Source organism: Xiphias gladius, chromosome 19, assembly GCF_016859285.1.
Source record: "Xiphias gladius isolate SHS-SW01 ecotype Sanya breed wild chromosome 19, ASM1685928v1, whole genome shotgun sequence".
Classification (NCBI taxonomy): domain Eukaryota; kingdom Metazoa; phylum Chordata; class Actinopteri; order Istiophoriformes; family Xiphiidae; genus Xiphias; species Xiphias gladius.
In genome coordinates this window covers 8,094,501-8,117,000 of record NC_053418.1, presented here as the reverse complement: position 1 = coordinate 8,117,000, position 22,500 = coordinate 8,094,501, and the positions used below count along the sequence as shown (strand labels likewise).

The 22,500-nt window shown below is 38.3% G+C and overlaps 1 protein-coding gene across 1 annotated transcript in view; it reads left to right on the top strand.

Moving 5' to 3' along the window:
• Positions 1–22,500, top strand: part of tmem8b (transmembrane protein 8B) — a 39,094-nt gene that overhangs the window by 6,264 nt on the left and 10,330 nt on the right. Inside the window, exons 3-10 of the mRNA XM_040155760.1 lie at positions 244–451; positions 4,555–4,688; positions 5,533–5,801; positions 8,709–9,091; positions 15,528–15,624; positions 16,060–16,183; positions 19,820–19,962; positions 21,349–21,527. Of these exons, the coding sequence (XP_040011694.1) occupies positions 244–451; positions 4,555–4,688; positions 5,533–5,801; positions 8,709–9,091; positions 15,528–15,624; positions 16,060–16,183; positions 19,820–19,962; positions 21,349–21,527 (1,537 nt within the window). The remainder of the gene's footprint in view (positions 1–243; positions 452–4,554; positions 4,689–5,532; positions 5,802–8,708; positions 9,092–15,527; positions 15,625–16,059; positions 16,184–19,819; positions 19,963–21,348; positions 21,528–22,500) is intronic.

Genomic DNA, 22,500 nt, shown 5'->3' with positions numbered 1-22,500 from the left:
TCCCTGTGATGCTGTGATTGACAATTGAATTTTATCACATTCAAGTGTGTAGGGCTGGATATGATTATTAATATTCTGGATTAAAATTGGAAATAAAAGATGCCATCGGTGCTCACGCTATCAGCTGTTCCTGTGGGTGAAGTTCATATTTGGCAGATAAATCTGTTGTTCATAAAGAAAAAAAAACAAAAAAAAAAACATGGGGCCCTAACAAAGATTGAATTTTGGCTTTGTGATTAATAGGTACTTCAGGTCTGGCGCCCCGCCAGTAATCAACCCCCTGTACACCCGCTTCCCTCGGGACACAGTAGTCCCAGGATCCTTTGCTGTGACTCTGGCCTGGACTCTTCCAAACCGTACAACAGGAGCATTCAACGTGACCAGCCCGCTCCCTGGAGACTGGTTCCTAGCAGCACATTTACCGAAGGATGAAGGCAAGATCTCAGTGAAGGTGAGCCTGACCATTTATCACAAATAGATGTTATAGTTTCATATTAAAATTGGAATCAGTAGGTTTTTGTTTTGGCAATATAGTTGGTGCCAACATTGGTCACTGTGTTGTTTTTGCACTGCACTAGACCTTTTTCCACACCTGACATTTTGACCTGTCATAGCAGGAAAAGCAAAGATGAAACAAATTTTGATAACGATAGCTCAGTTCCATCTGGTGCCCCAGTGAGCCGTCATGCACAATACCAGCACACTGGAACTGGCTCACCTCAATGGAGTGCAGTTGTTTTTTAACGTGATCAATTACACTGCGTTTTTCCTGCTTTGATGTATCAAAATGCCTGTGGTGAATAAAAACTCTCTTTCCAGGTCCATGGGTGACGCTCTATTTTTGTGTTCAGCCATAGCAGTTTTTACCGCTTAAGATAACCCCCAGATTCATCCTAAGTCTAGAGCCGTTGTAGCGACTCTGTGAGGCTGTACACTTAAGCACAATGGTGCTTTGAGCAAAATGCTGACATACAGATTTTTAACATTTACCATCTTAGTTCAGGGTGTTAGCTTGCTAACATTTGCGAATTAACTCCAAACACAAGGTACAGCTGAGGCTGATTGGAATGTTGCTAGCATTGCGGGTGTTTAGTTATAATCCAAAGTACTTGACTGAAATTAAAATATTAAAATTTTGACCTGATGTTGGCACTAAATACATATTTCGCAATACTTAATGTATGTGAGAATGTTTATCTGCATGGTCCCTGTTAAATAAACAAATAAATAGATAAATAAAATCCAGTAATTGTCAAGACATTTCGCTCACAACCACAAATGTCAACCCCCCAGCGGCACTAGTGGAAAAGTCAGCATATTACCAAAGTTATTAGGACTCATCCTGCTGAGGACCATAAATGTACTGTATGTAGAAAATTTCATGACAGTCCATCCAGTAGTTGTTAACATACGGTGTTTCAGTCAGGACCAGAGTGGTGGACCGACAGACTGACACAACAAGACTCCCATCCTTAGAGCCATGGAGTATAATTGTCATTCAGCTTCTGCTGGTTAGAGCAGTAAATGAAAAGCTTGTGTTATACATCACGCACCAATGGAGACTGGTGAAACAGAAGCTTATTTATGCTACTGTGTTATGTAATACAGATTCAATGAGATCAACATCTAAAATATTCTCCTCATGGTTACTTACCTCCCCACCATGATTAAAAAAAATAATAAAATAAAAAACGATATAAGTATTCGTTGGGCTTAGTATTCCTGTTTGTGCTGCAGATCTTAAAGACGTAGAACAGTGTCAGAGAGAGTTTTTCTTTATCTCATCATGTTCTCCTATTCGGCTGCATAAACACCTGCTGATTTCCATTTCAGGCTATTTATTTGTTGCTGGCATGTGTTTCAGTTGTGCTTCCCTTGTTGTTTCCACTGGCTGGCAAAAGTGCACCTAGAATACACAACAATCAAAAATATCATCAAAAGTTGCCATCAACATTGCATGTACAAAAGAATTGGTTTGCTCTGGGGGCCCTGGGAATAGAAGCCGCTGTGGCTAAAATGTGATCAGCTTCCAATGACACACTGTATGGATGGATATAACATACCTTTTCCAAATTCTGCTTCCTGAAGCAATTTTCAAGCAACCAAGATGTTTTCTGTTCAGAAAGGAAACATGGGTTGAAGCATTGCAAGCAGAGGGGGGGGAATGCACACTGCATATATAAAAATCTCAATTAAAAAAAAAAAAAAAATGAATTGAGCACACAGTATATAAGGATTTAGCAATAAAAAACTAGGAAGCAGTGATAAATTGTATTTTCTGTCAAACTTGTTATCTCCTCCTGTACTTTGACTTGCTGAAATGCCCCTTATTTGAATTAGGATATGCAATATATTTTGTCCTTCCACAACAAGACTCTAGTCTCTGTATGCAAGCATATGTATTTCATTCAGGCATAACTTACTATACTGACCTGTATAAATCGTTGGAGTAACTAATTGTTATATGTACCTCATTATGTCTTTAAGAAGACGAATAAGAAAAAATTGCATACTGTCCACACACTCCTTCCATTGTTTGCCAGACCAGGACGTGGTGCATTATATCTTGATTTGAAGTCATAACACATCATACAAAGCTCAGTGTAAATGAGGAAACCGATGGGAAATGATAAGAGTAGTAAAGGATATTAAATGTTTGCCTGTCCATCTAACCATCTTTGTGCTTCTAGACGTTTGTTGGTACGACTTCATCAAAGTGCAACCAATTTTCCTTTTATCTGACTAACAGTGATGCTAGTTAGTTTTAGGCTGTAATATCAGGAATAAAATAGAGGATTGTGGGAAGTCATTGAAAAAGACTAAATTTTAATATAATCACTCAGAATTCTGGAGTGGTAACTAATTTCACTTACAACTAATTTAAAATGTTCTCCATTCACGTTTCTATCTCTTATCCATTATTTAAAAAGAAGTTACTGTTTTATGATGATCATTAAAATCAGTGTTTGACATAATGGTTTGCCGGTATATATCAGCCTTGTATGAAAAGCTGGATATTGGCCAGTCACCGTTGTCCACTGTCAGTGCAATGGAGCTCAGTCTGAGAGTGCAAATATATAACTGTCTGTAAAAGCTGCTACTGAATATTTTTGCATACATATTGTACTAATTCAAATGATCATATGTTTGTTTACTTTACTATGTTTTTTTACTTTACTAAACACACTAAGTTATCTTAGCTTTCTGTGTACACCTTTACAGTCTAATGCCATCTAACATATTATTTCTGCAATAAATCCTTCTTTTGTGAGCCTTAAAAATTATATTGAGAGGTGTTTGTTTCTGTCTCCTGATTCTGTGTAAATGGGAGTATTAAAAATATAAGAAGTTCTCTCAAGATAAGGCAGTTCGATACAACAACACCACAAACTACAGACTCAAAAATCGCCATAGAGGTCAATGCTGAGACGTTGCATTTATTGCAGCACCGTTGCAATGAATTGCACTAGATTGTTCAGGTGCACCTAATAAACCAGAAACTACCCCTACAGAGTTTTCCTAAAATTGTATGGTCTCAATGGGTCATTCTGAGTGAAGGATGTAAAATAATGCAATTTGTCAGGGTTCCTGTGTGTTTGTGTGTGTGTGTGTGTGTGTGTGTGTGTGTGTGTGTGTGTGTGTGTGTGTGTGTGTGTGTGCGTGTGTGTGTGTGTGTGCGTGTGTGTGTGTGTGCGTGTGTGTGTGTGTGCGTGCGTGCGTGCGTGTGTGCGTGCGTGCGTGTGGGTGTGGGTGTAGGTGTGTGTGGGTGGTTTTGTGTGTGTTGGGTGTGGAGTGGGGGGATGCTCAAAGGCCTAAATGGAGTTTCAGAGGCTTAGCATCCTGCCAAGACTGAAATTCTGGGGAAAAGAAATTAATGCTTATATCTTTTTTGGCATGAAGATGGTCAGATTTAAAGGTATTGAACACCTTCAAAAGCAGTCTGCACTTACAGTGTAAAAACACTGGCCTTAAAAAACCCATATTGGTCGAGCCTTAATTAAAACACAACTTGCTCTACAAGACACATATGCAGGTCCAACTGACAGGCTGTAATAAATCAAAGGGTCACCTCTGCAGCTCCCGGACTAATGACATGCCACAGTAATTGTGGTTCGAGCAGGAGGGGTTAGTGATCAGTTGACAGGAATGAAGGGCCTAATTTGGCATTCACACCTGTCTTTTTGAATCAGGCGCAAAAGGCCCCCGTTCCTTTTTAAAACAGATTTTACAGCAGATCATGTGTAGAAACAATGCACGGCCTGCTGGCTCTAAGTCATTCTGTCTGCTTGGCTCATCTCACAGAGTAATGCACATCAAGCATTAATGGTTCAGAACAACACATGTTAAATAGTGGGTGCGTGTTACTCTGTGTGGCAGGCAGAGGGAGGACAGAGTGATATTAATCCAGGAAGCTGACAGGCCTTATGAACACAATCCATTAGGAATTTCATCCAGTCTGAATGATATCCAATCTCTTCCTTACCAGTCTTTAAGAAATACCGATGAGTTAACCTCTAAAATACCATCTAAGCCACTGCTGTGTTATCTTTCTAGGGTCTGTCTGAAGAATGCCAGTATCTCTTCCAACCTCAGCTCATTGTCCAGAGGTTAATTGGGATTTCAGTGCTCTATCCCGGATACTTCATTGACCAGATGATCCCCATCCATAACAGATCTGCACTTTATAAGTAAGTCTTCTTACTGGTGCTTCCAAAAACCAGAAGTCAGAAACGGGTTGGCTTTGAAATTACACACCTAATCGTGGACTATATAAGGGAAAATAAACGTTTTTTTTTGCACAATCTATCTCCCCAGTTCACCTCCTCATCTGCATCTTGAGTTACGATTTTCCTGGAGACGTCTCTATAAGCTTATCTTGCATTTTCATTTTAAAAAGATGCCATTTCCAAGTGTGTGCTTATAGTCTGAACAACTTTATTAACTTCCCCTCCTTGAAAAGTCAACTCAGGCTTGTGAGCAGGGCAACATGAAATTTTTTTTCCAGGTTTTATATTCATTTTTTCTCGATCTTTTCAGGGCCAGTGCTTCATAAAAAAATGAAGTGATGTGAGGTATTTTGAAATGTTAGTTGCTTAGTCATATATGTATACATTTACATTTAAAGTAAATTGTTGGAGGTGTTTTTTGTTTTATAGTATATATATATATATTTATACATATATGGAAATAATATCATTTTTGAACTTATGGCATCAATCCAGTTTCATAGTAACTGTATTGTTATTACAAAACACATTTATAACACTATTCATTCAGATGAAACAGATATTAATGCAAATGTATGGGTTTACCTGCTGCCATAAAAATTATTTATAGTTACTTTTTAATTTAAACCATAGAACCAAATGCATGGTGTACTTTTCTAAGAATAATTGTTTGGGCTTAACATTTTTTGTGAAACGAACATAATAAACATACTGCACATAACAAACATACAGTACATTGGCATTATTCCTCCCTAAACCATGTGTCTGTGTGTGCTTATCTGTGTGTGTGGGTGTGCTTGTGCAGAGTGTTTATCCCCAATTATATATCAAAGGTGAAGGTTCAGCTGGTAAACTGCAGCACCAAGAACAAGAGTAGCGACAGTTGTCCTGTGGTGCTGAAGATAAGAGCGCGGGCGCCACCAGTGCATAACTCAAGTGCCCTCGACTGCAGGGAGTGGAACCCTTGTGAATTAGACACCCTCGTTCCTGCCTGGGAACAGTGGTACTACATTCTGGTGGAGAGATATCTAAGTAACTCTGATGTCTACTTCCGCATTGGGGTGCAGGTCACAGGTGGGTGTATTAATTTACTTTTTACGTTTCAAAAATAAAGCAGCAGTATTCAATTTCAAAATGTATATTAGAAAAACAAACAATAAACTCATCGAAAAACAATAATGAAATTATTTTGATCACACATTATCAGTCCGACCATGCAGGTAGAGAGCCTCATTCATTCGTTGTTTATTTCAATCACCTGGAGGAGGTAAATTAGAAAATTATATCATTTAAAGAAAGCCAGTGTAACTTTGGTTGAAAAGCAGCCCTTTTAGCCAAAAATGGCTAAATGTTACACTATGTTAAAACATAGGGCGACAGTAATACGAGCAAAGAAGAGTCGTAAAGTCAGCAAACTGACTCAGTAATGTAAGTTACACCGTACACAATATCTAACTAAAGTTTGCAAACGAGGCGTAACATTAGCCACCCTTGGCTACTGGTCATACCGGATCAAGTACGGCTATGATGGCAAACCACTGAGTGGACTAAATTAGGAAAGGGTGTGTTTTTTTATGTGTCGTGACATAAACCTTTTACCGTAATGAGTGTGCTCTTTCTTCTTGCATAATCTAGCTTTAACTGTTATCTGGACATTGAAAACATGAAAAGACAATATTTAACTCTTTTCACCATATTATGAGGTAAAATCGCAGATTATCGGTATATCTGTATTGTATCGCTGTATTGCTAATGCTATTGTGATCCTGTCTAATTTAAGGCTAAGGCTTATCTGTATACAGTAGTTTGCATGCATGAACAATACTATGCTACATACAGTAACACTGTTTATATATTACATTACAAGAATCAGAAATTCAAACTCTGATGTCTTTTTGGTAAGTCATATTGTGTGATTCTGTTCATTGCTTAAATTTATTACTAACGTGGCACAAAATCATTGGTAGTTTTTGCCTTCATTACTGTCTTTTTCTTATTATTCAAAGCCAAGCACAATATTTTAGCACACTGGTATTTTTGGTTTTTGTCTTATTAAAAATAGCTTGCAAAGATTTGCTCACAGGTCTCATCAGGGCTATTCACACTGCGAGGTATAGGTTGCTGTGTAAATTACCAATTTTCCCAATTAAACATTTTTTTCAATTTAATTATTCATTAGAGGTAATGTGCTGGATTCTCTCTTTTCCCTCATCATTTTCATCTAAATTGTGATAATGGTTACTGCCACAATCTTTTAGATGTTTGATTCCATTGTTGCTCATTACTTTTCTTCCTGCTGCTTTTGAAGTGTAATTTCGACGATACGTGGGTGATTTCTATAAACCTGAAAACTTAAATTAAATTAGGCCTAACCGAAGTCAGAGTCAATTTCCGTAGCGTATCATGTCAAATATCCAAAATTCTGAATTCAAAGTCTAAGGAATTGTGACTTTCAATTTGCACAGGCACTCTTGGAAAAATTAAAAGACCGATTGTTAGGTGTAGGTTTAAGATGCTCATGCTTCTTACAGTTACGTGGGGCAGAAACTGAATTTTGACATGTGTTTTGATGGCAACAGGGAGGCGAGACACAGGCGGACTATCAAGAAGCTTGTACATGAACAGACCGGAGCCCAAACTGGGGCGATTCATACGGGATTGCTAAGAGGCCAGCGATACCACGCTTAAGTGCTACATGCTGTTTCTGGGTTGTGGAGCGCCAAGATATTCTTTATGCTCTCTCCACAGGGATGGCTCACAAATCTGTGGGAAGTCCACTCCCATGTAGAGATCCCCTCCCTCTGTCAGACACTGTACAGTGCACTCTGTCGCCATGGCAACACAGACACTAATTATTCACACTCTGTCTCTCCCCCTGCTTGCAAGGCAGATTTTACTTGACCTTTTGTGGATTTAAATTGAAGAACACCTCAGGTTCGGGGAAAAGACCATCTAGAGTCCTCCCCTAACCAACAGCAGCTTTCTAGCTGCTATTGGTTATGTTGTTATGAAAAGTAGTAGAGAAGTATGTGCCCTTATTTTAATTCAGTTCAGTTTACAGGTATCAGAGTCGCTGGCAAGACAGAGAAAGGTAAAAGTAGGTTGCATTTTATTATTTATTATTGTTGTTTATACAGTATTTTCACTGCAGGTGTACTGCCCTGAATAGATGATTTGGCATTGAAGAGCATTAATGTGTTATGCTGTATATGAAAGCATAAAGAATCCAGTTCTTTGGATTATGAATGTTATGAAACAGTATGTCTACACAGCACCATCCTCTCCCAGCCACCCACACATATACATACGTAAACATGTGCTTTATATTTGGATCTTTTATGATTTTGCACAGATTTGACTTGTTTCTACCAAAGATAGATTTGCCTCGAGCCTACAGTATTTGGTGTTTTGGTATTTTTATTTATATGCTTCAGCTGTCTGAACGGACATCAAAATACTTCAAACCCTTTCAGAGACAACACTATGCAAACGAGGCTGAGCCAGAAAAGCCTTTGAAATTCATTCCCCTTGGGGATTGGCAATATTTGATGGTACTTTGCCAGTTGCCACCAATGACCATTTTGCAGTGAGTTGCTTTGTGTTGAGTGAAAGCATACTGTTTGCAATTACTGTGATTCTTTATCTCATTAACAAGCAGTGTAGAGCCCTGAACCTTACTGTTTACATTATGGAAGCCAGCCAAAGGGGATCATTTCAAACATTTGCAAAACACTTTGTTGCCTAGCATGCCTAATAACGCAAGTAAAATAACTGACTTGGTTATTGCCTGTTTGTTTGAGGTTTGTTGGGGATTGGGTGTGATTTAATGAAAGTGATTATTTCATTGCACGAGATGTTGCGAGGTGCATTTTTAAAACCTTCTGTAACAAGCCAATGAAAGTCCACCATAATGTTCAGCTCTTACAAGCCTCAGTTTGATGTATTTCCAGTGGGAATTTTCAATTTTTCTTTTCTAAACAGATTGCTCGAAGGCTAATTTGTCAAAGGACCAAGCACAGCCCAGCTCTTCCATGAACATGCCTCAGTCATTTGGAACAGCGATGGGCTTCTCCCTGCCTGAGACGCTCTCAGTGGCAACCCTGCCCAGCCTGCTGTTGAACGCCAGTCACCTGCACACCTCAGAGGAAAGCATCATTTACCTCGCCCCCACTGCCGACACCAACAAGTGCTGGCCCATCCGTCCCACTCTGCGCAACGAGCTGGACACCTTCTCTGTGCACTTCTATGTCTTCTTTGGCCCAAATATATCAATTCCACCAGACAGGGCTGCCGTGTTCGCCATAAACCTGATGCCGGTTTTAGACAGTGGAGGAGTCCTCAACATGGAGCTCAAGCTCAACATGGTGAGTTTCTCAGATTATGCTATGCTTCAAAATATAAAGCATTTTTTTTCTGTTAATAGTTTGTTTACTTACATTTTTATACAGGAAAACAGGATTTTGATTTCAATTATGAGCAATTGACACATACACAATGTAATTATTGTCCATCGACAAATTAAGACAAGTGTGTAGGAACAAGTATCCCAAAAAATTAAGGGCTTGGCAAGAAAGCAAAGAAAAATTTAGAGGCATTGCTATTATCTTAAATTACTATTCATTCAAAAAAAAAGGTGAAAAGACAGCTAATGGTGTCAGCTGTATGCTCTACTATTGCAAAGGATCAGATTGTAATCAAGAAAGTAAATATGCACCAGTTAGTGAAGGGAAAATCCCCAGCTACCAAGGGTGAATAATTGGGCTCACAGAGTGTCTGGCTGAGCTAGTCTGCTAAATATGGATGCTCGTGTGGTTGCCGACCGTGCTGTGGGAGCTGAAAAAGTTCACAGTGAAACAGACGGCAATGTTTGGGCTTGTGACATATGTCTCTACTTGAGAGTGCTCAAAATGCAAAAATCAGCCAAGCAGGATTTGATACATCTTTGTTAAGCTGTCCTTCAGATAGTAATGGCATTAGGAATGCACCTGCAGTGGCTCCGGTGGTCTACAGGGAGCCAGAGACTGGAGAGCTACAGGCTGGCAGATGGACTTTTAAACATTTTAGAAAGGAAGTCAGCCAGTGTTGAAATAACTAGAGAATGAAGCATAAAACCCTAACAGATATCTTTGACTATTCACTTCAAAGGAATTTTCTGACATTTTGGGAAAAATGCTTTTTTTGCTGTCTTCCAGGGAGTTAGATTGATCTCAGTTTCATCTCTCTGCATTCCGAAAAGAAACAGTTCAAGGGCATCTTTTGCCTAAAGTACTTGTAGCTTAGCACAAAAGATTGACAACTACACATGGCTGCATACAGCCCATGACGACATGGACTCAACTGTTGGTCACTTAAAAGAGTTTCATTTCATAATCGAATTCCTCTGAACCCGTATCATTATTCTACTATTCTACTGCTAATTAAGATGAAAGTATTAGTCCATTAGTTGATTAGTTGATCAACAGAAATTTAGTCAACAACTATTTTTGTACCTTCTAAGTCATTTTTTGAGCAAAAATGCCAAAAATGTAATAATTTCAACTTCTCAAATGTGAATATTTTTGACATTTGAAGATATCAACTTAGGCTCCCGGAACCTGTGTCTTTTTTTTTTTTTTTTTGCTCTCACTGCTTTGTGAGATTTTATACACAAAATAATGAATCAATTAATCAAGAAAATAATGTCAGATTGATTTATAAAGAAAATAATTGTTTGTTGTAGTCCTGCATGTCAATATGACAGGTTTGAAGTGGGTGAAATACAGCTTCCATGCTTATTCCCCCTGCTTCCAGATTTTGTGATAGGCTAGGCTAAACACATCTTTCATCTCTACTGAACACACAGAGATGAAATTGATAATCAGTCTTCTCATCTAACCGCCGTTGAGAAAGCAAACAGTTGTATTTCTCATGATGTCTGAGAAAAACACAAATAGTTGACTTTTAAGGAAATTACAGTATTGACTGGGTAATTAAGTGGATGGTTTATTGATTGACTTCTTGGTTGATGTGGCGACATAGTGGGTTCCCCTCACAAAACAATCGCCCTGGGTTTACATGTCAACCCCGGTTCTCTTTCTGTGGAATTTCGCATGTATTTCGCATGCAGTCCAGTCAAGAGAACTTCTGTTTGTACGTCTCTATGTTAGTCCTGCAATGGCGACTTGTCCTGCGTATTTTTCTGCCCCACGCATCGCTGGGAAACACCCTGACCCCTGCCAACCTCCCTTCCACGCCCCAGTGTAGTCGCATGTGTGTGCAGTTGGTTGATTTTAAGTTGATGGATTCTGCAGATGTCACAAGGACCGTATGCTGCGGTGAAAACCTGGTTGTTGTGATTGTTGTATGAGCCACAAGATGTATCTTCAGAGAGACTGTCATGCTATATTATTCTATGGACAGATTTCTCCCCCCTCAGCGATGATCTGTCACTTACTTGTCACAGGCGCAGAATCCAGTCAGCCACTGCCAGTGGGGAACTCGGGCAGATTTGCAGGGCTTAAGGAGACAATAGCTGGAGCTGCTTGTCTGCCTTGCATCACTTTCTGTGAAAGAGTGTGAATGGAATGCATATGGCTTTTATTTCCACCGATAGCTCCACTGTCAGTGGATCAGTTTAATCACTTTAGATCCATTTTTCAAAGTTTTCTTTATGTGGGGCTTATGCAGAGACAGAAATTGTAAGCACTGTAATGAGTGTTAGTCCTTGATACACTATCAATGCCTGCCTTCTTGGCTTTATATGTTACACTTGTTTTTTTCACAATAATAGCCTACACTGTCCTCTTTTTACGGGGGCCCATATGACTTGGGAAATAAATCAATGAATAAATGAGCATGATATATTAAAAATACATTGATATTTGTAAGATACTCTAAATTTTCCAAAACAATAATTAGTAATTTGGCAATGGCAGCAAATAAAATTTAAAAAATTTAATATTTTTTCCTCTATGTATATGTTTATATATATATACTGTTGTGGCTGGTCAGTGTATATCCACATTCATTTATTCCCACACTCATCTACAATGTGGAAATAAATATATAAATAATTTTTTTTTAAAAAGTAGTAATAAATATATGAATAAATAAATACAGAAACATATTCTATATTTATTTGTTGCCCATAATCTATTTATCTATTGTTTTTTTGTTTTTTTTTGGCGGGGGGTTGTTATTCATTTATTCCTTTTTTATTTATCATGTTCATTTATTAATCAATTTGTTTATTTGTCTCCAGCCTCACTTTTGGGCTCCCATTTCTGAGAACATGTTTGTAAAAAGATGTCTAAGTTGATGAAAAAATACTGAAGTGAAGCCAAAAGAGAAAAATAAGAAATGTTCATATTTGCAAATGGTAAAGTTTGTTGTCTGTGAAGATTCTCAGTCATCCAGGTCATGGTATTCTGTGTGTGCTATGCAAAGGCAGCTGGAAAGTCCGGTTGCCTTTGCATAGCACTTACAGGATTAATGTTTGCTGTTGCTAAGCAGCATTGGTATGTTTAGTGATGTTCAGAGGGTGAGATGCTTGCAAAACCTTTTTTTTTTTTTAAATAATGATGTCCAATATGAGTTAAAACATGAGACAGTTTAATATTTCACTGAGCCAACTGAAAACTCATCATGGAGTTTACTGTAATTAGTTTGGGTTCTGGGATGTGCAGTTTATAGTACACGTGCCAGCTTCATCCATGTTCTTGCATCAGTTGGCATTGTGTACTGCTTGGCAAATGTCATCGGCATAACTCCTGGGAAATTCTGGGAATCAAAAGCCACACAACAGAGTATACAACAGAGATATCTGGCATTCATCAAAAGTTGTTTCTATCTGCAGCATTTTTATGATCAGAGTTGAAGTAACTGTGCTGTTGTAGTAGTGCTTCTGAAGAGATGTTTACTCAGAAGTTTTGCTAGTTTTCTTCAGTCACCTTGAACACTGTATTGCTGAAAGACAGTTCTCCTGATTGAATTAAACCCCTGCCACTCACATTCCACAATCCTTACTAACAGCTGCATAATGGATCGGGCTTATAAATCACAATATTAAAAATGATTCATGTAGCAGTGTTCAAAACAATGTTACAAAGTGCTTTACAAGCAACAGTAAAAAATAGCCCAAACAATATTAACATTAAAATTTTAGACATGAATTTTAAATGCGGCACAACAAACAGGCAGGCACAAGAAGAACTGAACATAAATTAACAACAATGGCTGACAACAGAAAGGTATTTTTAGAAGTGACTGAAATTCTCTTTGAAGTACTGGTTACTGGGCAGCAAAGATGCAGGGTGCTGAGGAACGGTCATGTTCCAGCTTGAGGGGAAATGATATGAGATGATTGAGTCTAGAAAGTTATCAGCAAAATCTTAATTTCAGCTCCACACAGACAGGCGGGGAGGGGGTTACACCACATGAATGGCTCAGATGACAGATTTTAGAAGGATCAAACATATCACAATATAATCATCTGCATCTTGAGAGCATCTTGCTTCCTTAATTTCATGTGTTTCCTGGTGAACCAGGATGTTTATTGGCACATAACGTGGAGGGATAATTTGTCAGAGTGTTAACCATGGGATATTACGGGTGTAACGGTACAATGAAAAATCCGCTGATTCTGAATGCTGCTTTTACCTTAACTTTGAAAGTGAACACACTGTGAGGTGCAAACCAGTGTGAGCTTCAAAACAAGTCCATTATGGTTACAGTTAGCGGTACACCGTGATTAACGCGTTTTTAAACATTTTCGGCTTGATTGCCTGCATCATGGGAGTCCCCACCATTAAAGTACTAGAGGCAAGCTTTGCAATGTCAAGTCTGCTGGACTTGCAATAACCTCAACTGTATTATTAAATGCAGCTGAGGTATGGGGAAATTAACTCAAGCATTTTATTGGCTACAGACTTTACCTTTGTTGATTTGTTCAGTAAGGTGTAAAGAGGTAGTACTCCCGAAAAAACAAGAGAGTCACAGTAGTGTGGCTTTAAGTAAGCCAAATCATAAATGGAACTGTTTTTTGTATTGACAGATTGTGGGACGACGGGCCCCTCGGCAAAGGCATGTACGAACTCCTCTGTAGATAGCAGAAATTGTGTGTGTCTCTTGAGCAACATTTTGCAGGTTGCAGGTAACTCTGTGGTAGCCATAAAGTAAGTGCTGTTATTGGTTAAAAACTGCACCTGAACTTCAGCTTACTGTGTGGGGTATGCACTGTAGAGCTATATTACTAATTTAATAAAATTCATCAGAAGAAATAAATATCTGATTGATTATGGGCAGATAGATATTAAGGGACTCTTAGCATGTTAGCATGCAAACATTCGCTAATTAGCAGAAGTACTGGACAAAATGACCATGAGCAATCCATTCAGTAGTAGTTCAGATATTTCAGTAAAGAACTAAAATGTCGACCTCATCATGGCACTTGAGTAAAAATCTGAGGATCACGAAAGTCATTAGGATGCATCATCTGGGGACCTTAAACATGTGTTGTAAATTTCATGGCAATCAATTTAATAGTGGTCGATATTTCACTCTGAACCACAAATGTCAACCTCGTGTTCATGCTAAAAGGAAAAGTCAGAGGATCGCTAAAGTCAGAATTTATCCTCATTATTATTAGTAAATAATAAAGAGGATCGATGAAGAGGATAATGGACATTGATTATCTGTGGTAAATTTCCTAGCAGTCCATCTAATAGTTGTCTAGTTATCTCAGTCTGGACCAAAGTGGTGTAGCGACAGACCGACATTGCCTTGAAGATGGCTAAAAACATCTCTACTTTTGACTGAGCTCTTTGACTTACCAACCAGAGATGTTAATAACAGTCACTTCATATAGACAGTCTGGTTTGGGGGGCCTCTGTGTCCCCTGTGCTTGTGTCTGGGGGGCCTGTTCGGTATTCTGTCTATGAGTGTTTCTTGCATAATCCTTCATCTTCAGTTGGACAGTTGGGAAAGGAGGGGGTGGGGGCTTTCTTGAAATGCCAGTGGGCATGATTGAGTCTCACTGCCAAGAGGGTACAGGCCAGATGGAGGGTTTAGGAAGCTTCAAATCTCAGCACCTGCCAAAGTGTTTGTTGAGTTATTGCATTGATTAACAACTTTGCCAACCCCCTGCATATACATTATGCTTATTCTGTGCTTAGGGGGCGAGAGAAATCTTATATATTCAAGAAATAATTGCCTTAAGTTATCCAAACTACCAGGTCTGTTTCTCTCTGGACACAAGGCAAATTCATGTGATGCTGAATGCTGAATCTTATTCTGTAATTTCAATGCTCTGCTGCACCTACTCATCATTCCAGAGACAGAGACACTTTAAATAAATTAGGGCGAATTTTGAAACTTTTGAAGTGTCAAATTTAGTGTTTGAGTGCAAACCGATATTTTAGAAACACATACAGTATTTCTCACTACTATTTGTATTCCTGTTGTTCTTTTACCGATACCAAATTGGACTTTAGTGGTCTCTGTTCACCCCTCAGCATACTGAGCCAGTTTGTATAAGCATATATAGTTCCCAACGCTTGAACAATTCTCCTCCAGGATTTTTCTTTTTTAATGCATGAGCGTGTTATTGTATAATTGATGCTCCGAGGAGATAAACTGCCAACATTTTCATTTAGGTGCCACAGGCAGAAAGAGGGAGAGCAGTTTCACTTGATTTGTTAGTTTTAAAGTTTATTATCTTACAGCTGAGGGGAAATGAGACTTGAGGTAATCATGAAAAGGGGTTAGCTCAGAAGCATTATGGTCGGATGGATGAATGACGTTTGCTTGTGTTTCCTCCTGCAGTCTACGCTGAAAGGAGCTAATGTCACAGTGTTTGGCTGCCTGAATCACGGGATGCCTCTTTTCTTACGGGAAGACTCATCACTGAAATGTGAATCAGGTATGTCAACTTCAGCTGACAAAATAGTCACGTTTTGTATCCCCAAAATTAATTAGCTAAGCGGCTAATTAAGTTTATTGTCCCATAAGAATAATACTAGTAAATATTGTTTTTTTTGTGTGAGTGTAAGGCTCTTTCAGGTCTTCACTTCTGAATAACAAAAACACTTCTCCACCTCTTCTAATACCCAAAACTTTGACTGTTCATACAAAATTTATAACTGTTTTGCTTAAACTTAGACCATCATCTTTCAGGTCAATCACCTGAACTGGCACTAATCTCTTTCAGGACTTCCACTTCAACTCACTCTGCAAGCCCAATTTATCACCTACATGCAGCAAACATACATTATTTTCAGTGATTGAACTTGAACTGAATCTTCCAGTTTTGCTCACTTTGTTTCACGGCTCATTTGTTGTTTTTTTTCTGTTGCAGAATCGGTGGCCGGGTTTTTCCTTTCTGTGAACGCCTCTGCTAATATCACCAAATTGAGGATCCCCTATCCACAAACAGGCACCTGGTACCTCAGTCTGCGCTCTCTGTGTGGCACTGAACATGGGTAAGACAGGCAATACCGCGTCTGTATTTTGACTTTTGTTTATAGTATATGCTTATACTCTGCTTCACTGGACAACTTCAGTCAACTACATTTAGAGTTATTCATGAAAAGAAACTGCTGGCAAGAAATTTTAGTTATTGTTTTTAAAAGCAAAATTTTGACAATTTGAGAAATATGCTCATTTGCGCCTGTGGATCATCGATAACATTGTTATGGCTATAGAATAACTATCAAGCTACTGCTAGCAACTGGCTAATTTAGCTTAGCGTAAAGACTGGAAAGAGGGGGAAACAGCTAGCCTGACTCTGTCCTAAAGTAAGACTCTGCCTAACAGCACCTCTAAAGCTCTCTGATCAATACGTTATATTTCTTTTGTTTAATCTGTACAAAAATAAAAATTGTAAAAACAATGATTCAGCATTTTGCGGGGGGTTATGTATTGGACTATTTGGGACCAGTAACCTCCTGGAGTCTCTGCTGGTTGCCTGGCAATTCTTGTCTGGTTAATCTATACACTAACAAAGTCTAAAAACAAGAAGATCGCCATTGTGTGGATTAAATAAACAACATATACAGTTAAGTTCTAATTAGTGAGCTTCGGATGTGCCAGTAGGTGGATTTTTTGGGCCAGAGCCATGCTAGCTGTTTCACCTGTGTTTCCAGTCTATATGCTAAGCTAGGTCAGCTAGCTGCTAGCAGTAGCTTCATTTTTAGTATACACGCAAGGGTGTCGAGCTTCTCATCTAACTGGGTACAAAAGCGAATAAGCGTGTTTCCCAAAATGTCAAACTATTCCTTTAAAATGGAAACAATTGTGTAACTTGTATGCTCTGGAGTAGTCAACCAAAAGTCTCCAAAACATTTCAGAAATCCACGGAAACCAGTTGAATGACTTTTGCTCATACATTTTTGACAGTCTCATTATCAGTTCTTTAGCTTGGTTCCAGTGCCCCACAGCAACTTCTGTGAGACGGTATTTGCTGTCAATTACAGGAAGACACTTGCAAAATAAGACATTCTGTATTTCTTAAAAACTCATATTCATATAACAATCAGCAGTTTGTTTATGAAAATTAATAATTCAGTGCTGTAATGAAGACACCATGCTCACTGTTTAAACGGTGCAGCCTCGCTCATTCAGCTAGATCCTGACCCATCTGTCACCCAGCAAATTAATTTGGGATTGGCTTCATAAATGTGCTTCTGGTGCACACCTAGCATATGACATGGAATATATATATATATATATATATATATATATATACCAAATTTGCAGTAGGAAATGTCAAAAAAATGATTCAAAAATGTCTTCAAATGTGGCACAGACATGCAAATTGAAAATTAACCTTAAAACATTTAATTTGCCTAGAAGGGTGTCTTGACTTACTGCATCTCTTTTATTTGGTGAATTAAATCTGCCTGCAGAAAATTTTCGCATCTCTCTAAAACATGAATAGTGAAAGTCTAATTTTGGTGTGAGTCTTTCAGACTCTAAGAGCAAGTGCTTCTTTCTTCATCTTTTTGTTCATTATCTTCATCATCATGTTCACCATTCATACAGACAGAAATTTATTGTAAAAGAGCCAGAGACTAGTTTTTTCTATATTTAGTATATTAAGCAGACCATAATGCATTGTACCAAAAAAACATGTTGTATTTTTTTTTGTAAGGGGCAGAGCTTTTATCTTTTACTGAATAGAAAATATCTTGTAATCTTTATTGTTCACTCTACCTTCATGTTCAGTTCAATCCACAGGTGAAGGCAAAAAGTACATACTCGCTGAGACTGGTGTAAAGTCAGTGTAAAAAATGATGGGACAAGAAGGTGTGGAAAAATGTTTTCATTAACTTGTCTAATACAATGTTTTTCATTAGTTTTTAAGTATTAGCTATTTCAGCAGATTGAGCTGTTTTACCAAACCCTTAATGGCACAGAAATGTGAATGGAATGAAATTAAGCAGATTTTTCCCAGGCCACTTTGGCACTCCAATTGAATTTGAATTACAGATAATAACAGATGGTGTGGGACATGGACTCATCCTCAAATGAAAGCATTGCTGAGGTATGAAAATGTGGAAAACATTGACATAGCTACTGTATGTGTTTGATATCTACACATTTACACATGCTGAAGGCGGGTCTTGTTAGAGAGAAAAGGAGATAGTGTGAATGACAGATGCTCTTTAAGGCTACAATTAAGTTGACTGATATACAGTAACTTAAAAATAAAGAAGCGAGCAGCTGTGTCAATTAAAAAATGGCTTCTGGGAAAAGGGAAATAAACACATTTGTTACCTCCTGGAGTTTCATTCTTTATGATTGATTGTAGAAGCTAGCAATTAGAACAGCTTCGACATAAGCACAAACATACAAGGTTTTTCTTTTATCCCAGTGTCAGAGAGAAACAAATTATATATGGATCCATGCGCAATTGTTAGTTTGTTGGCTCCAGTTGTCTGCATAACAACAATCTCTATCAGGTCCTGAATTATTAAAAAAAAAAAAAAAAAAGAAGAAATCGTTCTCTAGAAACACAAAAATAGGAGATGTTGAAATGAGTAGTCAAAAATGGAGTAGATAGTTCTTTCTAAATTTAGGAAGATTATTGTGGAAAATTCCAGATGGGGGACCTAATTGAGATACCTAATGGAGGTTAAACAATCACATAAAACTCGAGATTCATCGTTGGTCTATAAAGCACAGACATCATTTGTGGAAAATTACTTTTGTAATCGCTTTATGAATTCGGAGATTGCACAAGCCTAACATAGTAATGTTGTCTGACATGTGACAACCCTAAAACAAAGTGCTGAGGTGAAATTTATAGCCATGCTAGCATCTCTGTGAGGCTGTACTTAGAGACAGAGTTGCTTTGAGCTAAATGCTAAGGTCAGTATATCAACACACTCTCAGTGACAATGCTATCATGATGATGTTTGACAGGTATAATGTTTACCATGTTCACCATCTGAATTCAGTGTGTTAGTGCTACTTGGCAGCGTTTGCTAGTTAGTGCTAAACACAAAGAACAGCTGAGGCTGATGGGGATGTCCTTAGATTGTGCAGGTATTTGGTCAAAAGCAAAATATTGGACAAACTGAAATTCTGACCTGAGGATGGCGCTAGATGAAAAGTTAAGGGATCACCAAAATTATTATAAATAGCCTGAGGGGAACATGAATATTGGTACAAAATTCCATGGCAATCCATCCATTAGTTGTTGAGACATTTCACAAAGAACCACAAATGTCAACCTAATAATGAAATGAGAGGAAAAGTCATGGGATTTTCAAAATCGGTAGGATTCATCGTCTGGGGGAACATAAACGTCTGTACAAAATTTCATGGCAATCCATCTAATAGTTGTTATTGTAGATATTTCAGTTTGGCCCAAAGTGGTAACCCCAACAACAGACTGATATTATCATCTCTAGAGTGTTGCTCTAGAGTCTTCTAAAAACTAAAATGTGGCTACCCACAAATAAAAAGGTCTAGCTTGAGTGCAGAGTATGTCAGTTGAGATCCATTTAAAAGTGAAACAGTGCACATTTCTGCCTTCACACTGGCACAAAAGTACCGAAATTCACCAGTGGTACTGCCATTATGTTCCTCATGTAATGCCCTGCCCTTTTCAGATTTGAGGCGTGCACCAATGTCACAGCCGAGGTGTATATGCGCTCATACCTGACTCCGTGCATCAATGACTGTGGGACGTATGGACAGTGCAAGCTTCTGCGAACCAACAACTACCTTTATGCTGCATGTGAATGCAAAGCAGGTAATAATTTACTTTAAAAATGTAATGCAAAGCATTGCATTGTCACTGCATTTTTCAGCCTCACATGGAGAGCCTATTTCCGCTTGGTTTGTTGATTTGAATCTGTGCACTATGTGAAGGTGAACTAAATTCAGATTAAGTGGCCTATTTATGTTTTGTTTTGATTCTATTTTAATGTCCACTTTATTTTCAAATTGCATTCAAATTCACTAAGCTATTGAAGCCAGTTACTAACAAAACAAGGCAAGTTTTTTTATTGACGTGGATAAATAATTGTATAAATTAACTGTATGCTCATCAGTGCCTTTAATTATTAACCAGTAATTAATAACTAGCATAAAGTGTGACCATGAATTAATAATTGGAAGTGATTTTCAGCAGTCAAGAGCTGTTTTTGCACGCAAGATAAGATAAAACTTTTCTGTGGAAATGGGTTCATCAGTGCTGCAAAGAATGTCTAATTTGTTGGAAAGAGCATCATGCAGAATGACAAGGAAATGAGACAGAGCAAGGTGGGGTGGCACAGGTCATTTTCCAAAATTGAACTGACAATACAGCAATTAAATTGTAGGTGCCACTGTCCAATGAGTCATACAATGGCATGGTATTAATCTTCTAATATAAGCCATTTTGATAAGACAATAAAACACGCTCCTAATTACGAACAGCTTTTTAATAAAAGATGAGCTTATGAAACTAAACCAAGCATGTCCTCTGAGGCTTTTTAAAATCCTGCCTTTGATCTTACGTTATCAGAGCTGGTTTCTCTGCAGTTAAATTCATTGTCATACTTCATATGTGTGACCGCTTCCTGGCAGGCACTTTGCATTCAGCACTTGCCCTTGGCCCGTCTCACACTGCAAAGCCTCCGTTCAACAGTACTCACGAATATTTAATTCACACTGTCTTATCCAATCCCCCACTTGATCAGGATCCAATTCAAGTGGCAAAGCAGCGGTGTTTTAACATAGGAGGCTGTTCACACCAGGAGGCTCTATTGTGCAGGATAAACAACTTCACACATATCTGTTTTTGATTATTTTTCACAGAGAAATGTCTGTTTTAGACAAAAGGCTGGTGAAGCATTCAACTTGTCGAGAGATAAATATTTTATCCCCTTTAAGAGGTACTGTAAATTCTAAAGGGATGAGCTTTTGAAACAAACTGATTCATCTACAGTAGAGTTCCTTCTCACTCCTTCAGCCAAAAGATTTAAGAAGACTTTCCTAAAGTTTATATAAAGTTTAAGGAAGCTGGAAACTGCTTTAACGCCATTTTTTTCCAACCCATAAAGCCTGCAACAATAAATCAAACTACTCTTAGATCTTTACTTTCTTAGATCAACATGCCATACTGACTGTGTGTACGCGTATGCGTGTGTGTTAGGCTGGGACGGCTGGGGATGCACAGACAACTCAGAGGCTTACTCCTACAGTTTCCAGCTCCTCTCCACCCTGCTGCTCTGTCTCAGTAATCTGATGTTCGTCCCACCTGTGGCCATCGCCATCCGAAGCCACTATCTGCTGGAGGCTTCGGTCTACATCTTCACCATGTTCTTCTCCACTGTGAGTGACTGCCACACGGTCAAGGTGGTGCTCGTTCTACCCTCTGCAGAAAACTTTAACTGACCTATAAGATATTTGTGGGTGTGAAAACAGTACAAAAAACTGCAAAGCTGCATTACGTCTTCATCTGCAGCTACTGTTTTTGCATGACACATGAGAGGACAAAGTCAGTTACTGTGATAGAAAGAAATGTGCTAAGCATGATCATCTCCTGCTAGATTACTTTGAACTGTGAACTCAGTGTTTCTGGTGATTACCTCACAATATTCATGATGAAAGATAAAATATTTATAACTATGTAGAGTTGTTAATTCCCATCTGTGAGAATTATAAACCGTTGTGCCATGTTTTGGTATCTGATAAGCCTTTAAACGCATGAATCTGTTACTCCAACTGGACTTCCTTGATCACTGGTACCTTAAACAACGCACCCCTTTGAAAGCGCCCTGCACTATTTTAAGGTAGGGCTGTTTTTGGTCTGAATCCAAGCTTAAACCTCAAGGATACACAGAATTCATTTTGCTGAGAAACACTTATGTAAACATACAGTAGCTTTTGTTTGTTTACAGGAACACTGCCCAGGCTACCTTCAATTGGTTGAAGAGGAGCTAAAAGTCATATTACAGTCACAAAGTTGTAATTAAATAGGAATTCAATGATATTTAAGGGAGTTATGTTGTAGTCAGCAAAATGTGTTTGAAAAGACACTGAAGAGATGACTCACAAACCAGACATCTAATATTTGTGTAGTTTTGGTTGAAAACAATCCTTGTGTTACAGGGACAACAATTTAAGTAATTTGAGATATTATCTAAGCATGAACGAACACAAAATCATTTTTTTTTAGAAAGTAAAGAGGACTGGGCTGGCAAGACATGGACTTAAACAGATGGATCATTTTTGGATTGAATTTAGACCAAAACCAGAAAGCTTTCATTTAGTCTTAAAATATCCAGACTATGCCAACAATCAG